The sequence below is a fragment of the Erigeron canadensis genome, chromosome 6 (assembly GCF_010389155.1).
Source record: "Erigeron canadensis isolate Cc75 chromosome 6, C_canadensis_v1, whole genome shotgun sequence".
Classification (NCBI taxonomy): domain Eukaryota; kingdom Viridiplantae; phylum Streptophyta; class Magnoliopsida; order Asterales; family Asteraceae; genus Erigeron; species Erigeron canadensis.
Window position 1 is genome coordinate 32328040 of NC_057766.1, and position 6000 is coordinate 32334039.

At 34.2% G+C, this 6000-nt stretch overlaps 1 protein-coding gene across 1 annotated transcript; it reads right to left on the bottom strand.

Annotated features, from left to right (window-relative positions):
• Nucleotides 1-471: 471 nt before the first annotated feature.
• LOC122603390 (O-fucosyltransferase 27) lies at nucleotides 472-5726 on the bottom strand. The gene is made up of 10 exons (XM_043776075.1): nucleotides 5356-5726; nucleotides 4968-5052; nucleotides 4376-4446; nucleotides 4206-4294; nucleotides 3878-4121; nucleotides 3664-3776; nucleotides 3129-3219; nucleotides 2878-3006; nucleotides 2090-2640; nucleotides 472-1176 (listed from the first exon to the last, which is right to left on the bottom strand). Exons 1-10 carry the CDS (start codon nucleotides 5569-5571, stop codon nucleotides 693-695), a joined length of 2073 nt encoding a protein of 690 aa, XP_043632010.1. The 5' UTR covers nucleotides 5572-5726; the 3' UTR covers nucleotides 472-692.
• Nucleotides 5727-6000: the final 274 nt, after the last annotated feature.

Consider the following 6000-nt stretch of genomic DNA (forward strand, 5'->3'; position numbering starts at 1 on the left):
CAAATTAATATATATACTAATATAATAATATATATAGATAATTATTATTAGGATTTTTAATTTAAGGTTAATCTAAATGATGTCAATTTAATGAAATTAAGCGATTTGATTGATTAATAAGTCATTAGTTCAACTGTCTTATAAGACAGTTTATATTAAGATTAAGATTAAGATTTACCCTCGTTTTGATTATTCGTAAATGTACCTTTCTCTGTTTTGAAAACATTCTTTTACAAGGACACGATGTTTATGTTCTTTTCATTGAAAGCTGTTTGTAGCTTCTTGAAATTGGTTTATAGATGCAAATCTCGTTGTACAAACTGCCTTTTATATTTTTTGGTCCTTCATATCTTCTTATCATGTCGTTTTGGGTAGTTTATGTGCAATTTGACTTTTTGAGGTCAACTCTAAGGCCTCAATTCTCAAACAGATATGAACGTTGATGCAAATTGCAAGTATAACACACCAATGTTAAAAAAAAATTCCATTTTATATCTGTGAAAATGAATGTAGACAAAGAATATTCTAAAGTTCAAATAATACTAATGAATATAGGAGTTAAAATACAACAGCCTTGACATCAAAAGTTATACTGTACTTACAAAATAGAACAGTTTAACCATGATGTGTTCCAACTGTACAGATAACTAAAGTTAGACTACAATTAGGGGGCCTTCTGATTCAGTAATCTATCAATCTCCGCCCTCCATTTCTTCTTGATCTTCCATCTGAGTCTCTTCTTTGCTGCTCATCATCTCTCCACCACCTCTAACACCACTACTTGCAGTATTTCTGTTACTAGAACCTGCACTTTGACGGAAAAACAAACTAAAAGGTCCAGAATCATCTTCATCTAGATCATCATCATTTTCCTTCTCCCCTGGACGTGAAGATGCATCTTTACCCATCCAAGCAGGACATGACCGAGCAGTTTTAACCGCAGCTGGTAGTTGGGAAGCTGAAGCATAAGATGATGCTCCATTTGACTCGGATCTCAAACAAGAACATTCAGGAACCGGAAAAGAAAGAAAAGATAAAGACTTTGATACTTTTGATTCCTCAGTTAATCCATCAAGCAAGCTTTTTTTCAAGTGACTTCTCACCGATTTGATCCACGTCTGGTTGACTTCGTATAAATGGTCACTGATTTCTTCCATATGCTTTGCGACTTCTTTCCTGATTGAAGCAAAGCAAGATATAAGCAAGCAGCTAACTAAGTCGAATTTGATGGATGGTCAACCTTATCTATACTATATTATAAAAAGAATAACCCTTTTTATTTTTGGTAATGTTGAAAATATGTAATATTTTCACTTCGCACCTCTTAAAATATTTTCACATACACTACCTTCTTAACATTAATGATTAAATTACACTATCAATCCTTTATGTTTTAAAATATGTCCTTTAACCTGTTACATCAATTATATAAACAACTCAACCTCGCTCCATCACCAATCGTCGCCCAACTATCACACTGTCGCCGCCATGACTACCGCCGCATAGCGCGGGTACTGTGCTATTTATAAAAGCAAAAAAACCTTGATTTATCTTGTATGAAAAAATACTAGAGAATTTGATCAAGAGCATCCATTTTATGCAATTACATGCAAATGCAAATGTTGCTTTTTTTTATGAACAGCAGATGTTGCATTCTAAATTAACAAAAGAATAGTCAATATTAGCACAGACCCCTTACGCAACAATTCATATATCTATTTATTTAGAGACCATAACTGCATACTATCATGTCATTAATCGGAAAGGACATCAGGTATTTTACAGCACTTGTAGTCAAACATGGCAATACAAGTGGAGCAGATAAACTGGTCAATATTACCAGAACCATATCATTTACTTGTTGCACTTATTTACCCATAATCTTTGTCACAAGATTACTCGATTTTCTAATTAAAGATTGGAAATAGACATTTAATTAATAGTCAAATAAGTTGATCAAACTACAAGCCAACATTGCAACTTTTTCACAAAATTGATTCATAGACTTTCCTAATAGTCACAAAAATACTACAAAGAACACCAGATCCCCAACATATAAAGATCAACAAGTTCTTGAATAGATAATTACCTGTCTAGCCTGAAAGATTTAGCTGTAGCAGATTGATAGAGTCTGTGCCCCATCACCAAACTAGCAAAACTAGGCCTTCCTTTACCATCACGGTCAAAACCAGGAACAAATACATCAGCTTCAACACACACCAAGTAATCAATTGCTTCCCACAGCAGCTTATGAGCATTAGTTCTCAACTCAATCACAGTACTCTCGGGCTCATTATCACTCTCAGCCACCCAACCCCACCATCCTTCAATGTTATATGACTTCGGCCTGGCAGGAGGTGGCGGGAGTGGACGTGGACGTTGACCCGATGTTTTCCATGATTCATATTTCATTTCCTTCTCTGCAGAAGGTGGGGTTTTTGTATATTTGTCAACGAGGTTGGCTTCGCGACCATATATTTTGTTTAACTCCCAAGGTGTAGTAAGAGATGTTCTGTCAACCACATTCTCAAACATTGCATGAAATGGAATCAATTTCTTTTGCCCACCGAAGACTTCTCCTCCGGATATGTAGATTATTGTGTCCCAAGAATATCCGTATGCACGAAGGATGATGCCAATCTAGATAATATAATGTCACTTAAATGTCAGACCTTGAAAAGAAAAACCGGCGTTTGATGTCAAACTGATTCGGAACTAATATAGTCCACAAATAGTCATTAATTGCAACAATTTACATTAACAATAAACGTTTTTTCTTGCCATGTAATATACAAGAACTGTTTTTTTTATCAACTATTATTGTAATTATATGTCTAACAAGATAGTCCAAACACGAAATCACCCAAGAAAGTTTACCTCTTCTGGCATAAGGGGACAAGAACCATTTAGACGTCGTGCATTCGAGTCCACAGTAAGATTTCCCTTCACAATTCCACGTTTCAACATCCACAATCGTCTGTGCTGAATAAGTTCGGTATGTACATCCTTCATATGCATACAAAATGCATTAGAACCTTAGAAATCACACAATTCCACAGAGTGTGAATTGTTTAGGAGAAAGAAGCCAATATTATAATTATACATTTAGAATGATTCAAATCAAGTACCTGGAAGAGCTCAGCACAACCATAATATGCTAAAGCATCTCTTGTCATCCCTGGATCATACGCTATAAATGGCCTTCCGGGTGCCCTTAACCTGAAGACCATATATTAATAATTATCATAAAATAATGGATGATATACAGTACTACAGTCTAGAGTAGACTGTAGAGGTGGCAATTTGTAGAAATTACAAAAAGGTGTATAGCACAACAGATCTGGGAGGTTGAATTGTTGAAAGGCATCTCTAAATGCATAAAATTCCTAAACTATGTTGTTGAAGAACATTTGAATGTTTTGTAGTAATATAGAATTTGTTAACAAATTTAGCACGTTAATTAGATCTGAATTCAAAGATATGGATGAATGAGTGTCTACACGTTAGCCCAACCTGTTTAAACTATTATCCAACTCAACATGCCCACTTTTCCACCACTATGCAGAATTAGGACAAGGCTTTGTTTCCTGTTTGACAGGAGAACCCAGGGCATTGCAAAAACGAGTCTTGAGGAAAAATTAGAAACATTTGCTGATGACTGACCTATGTAAAATCTTGGTTGCCAATTCCTGGACCTCTTGTCGGAAGCTTAAAGCATGAAATACAACACGACATCTCAGCCGTTGATATTCCTCAAGATCTGGAGGAAGTATAGCCTTTGAAATACGCACCAGTCACAAAAAAAGTGAATACAAATTTTCCTTGAAAATAATATTGTAAGATATGCTTAAAACTCAAAAACATTGTGATTCGCTACCTGCAAGCATCCACCATCGGAAACAACAAGCTCCACCACAGAGTGCCGTTTCAAAACTGGGAGAACGTGGTGTAAATAATAATAGGGAGACTGTGAGTTAAACACTTTAAACGAAGGGATTTCCTTCTTTCTTCTAGCTCCTTTAAGGCTTTTGGGGAGGGTTTTTACTACAGGGATATCATTCGCTAAGGCAGCCATGAATTGATCCTCATTGTAAAGGTAAGCAAAACTCTTAAATTGAGCACTGCATGTAACATATAAAGCCATGTTCAATATTCATGAATACAATTTCTTGAACCTATTTAATCTATTAAAGCATACAATTAACCTTATTCCTTTGCTGCTTGTGGTCGATTGGATTTCAGGAATAACAAGTGTAGCATTGAGAAGCCGAGCAATAACAACAGCATCACATATCTACAAAAGCAGGGCCGCTTACAGAACAACCAAATACACGTATAATGTCTTGAATTTGATGTTTCTGAAAAATGTACTCACCGAGCTCCTAATCTCATGAAATCCACCACGTATCCGTACAAAAATAAATCTATCTGACTCTGAAACCGGAACTGATACAGGAATTGAATTTGAAATTAGGGTTGCATTGGCAGTTAGAGGATATATGAGTGACCTACATAACATTACAGAATAGTCGTACCCCTGTAATCATGTGATTCACCAATGTTTGATATCAAAAGTAAACTCCAGTAGTTCAACATATACACTATTATACTAGCTTCATATTCAGTTTTGACTTTTTTTTAAGATATCTATGCTCCATAAAACCGTTGACCGTGTTGGTTATAAGACCTTATCATAATAATCAAATTCTGCATCCCAAAACACTACTTAAAATTACAAACTTCAATCTTCAAATCATTTGTCACAACAGAAAAGGTCAAACAATACTAAATGCCTTTCTATTCACATGAGCCAATAATCTACAAATATTTTACATCATGAATTGTGCAAAATTCATGATTTCTTTCATAATTTAGAGTAATTACAAAGAAACACTATTCTTGTGATAAAAGTATATATATATACACACAAAACAGAACAAAAAAAAAAGGTCAAGAAATAAACAAACCTGCATATTGTTCTCTAGGTTTAGCATGTGGCTGCAAAGATTCAAAACGCCTAACAGGCCCCCATAATCTTCTATACAATTTACTCTGCACAACAATTAAATCAAAAATTTAACCAAATTACATCCTTAATTATCAAAAAACCCATATGAAAATGCAAATTTTGACTTTAAAAAAAAAAAGCCAAAAAATTTCTCCTTTTTACCCTTTTGAGTGCACAAAAAGACAGAAAAAGGTAAAACAATCCCTAACCTAATGTTTACCATCAAGATACAAACTTTAATACAAAAACATATGAATGAAGCAATAGATTCATAAAGATACAAACTTTATACAAAAAAACACAAAATTGAGGCAAAAAGATGAGATCTTGGAAGATGGGTAATGTACATTTGGGGAAAGATCTGCTTCAAAAATGGGTCTCCAAGAAAAGATGGTAATAGCTTGATATTCAGTACTAGTAACACTTTCTACATCTGTATAAGAAGAATATCTAGCTAGAAGAAAGTGAGTAAAAAGAGATAAAGCAGATAGTACTAATCCTACTAAGCCAACCCACTTCAGTTTTGACTTAATTACCATCTTTCCCCCAACATCCCCTTTCATTTAGATCACACACACACACACTATTTTTATTATCTATTTCTTTGTTTCTCTCACACACACAGTTGAGACTTGGTCTCTGTAAAAAGTGTGGGAGAGTGGAGGGGAGAGAGATAATATTTATTTGAGATTAGTGAGTTGGAAGGTGGCAGAGAGACATACTTTCATTACAGGGGATATAAGTTAAAGATTATATTAATGTGATGGCGAATCTTGATATTTGGTTTGGTTTTGATGATCAAATTACTTGACCGTGTGTTGGTTGTAAGATGTTTTTGTTGATTTTTTTTAATTATTAACCCCTATCTGTTTTTTATTTTTAATTTAACTTTTAGACATTTTTAATGATAGTAGATGAAAAACTCATATACTCGTAAAAAGTTTTGTTGATATAATTGGGTTAAATGACATATATTAAATCAATTAGTTAGA

Excerpts from the sequence above, each read along its gene's own strand:
- LOC122603390 (XM_043776075.1), bottom strand. The coding sequence starts at position 5,571 with ATGAAAGGGGATGTTGGGGGAAAGATGGTAATTAAGTCAAAACTGAAG. Across the intron at positions 2,641-2,877 it reads GTCCCCTTATGCCAGAAGAG|ATTGGCATCATCCTTCGTGC; the intron begins GTAAACTTTCTT and ends TATATTATCTAG. Across the intron at positions 1,177-2,089 it reads AAATCTTTCAGGCTAGACAG|GAAAGAAGTCGCAAAGCATA; the intron begins GTAATTATCTAT and ends TGCTTCAATCAG.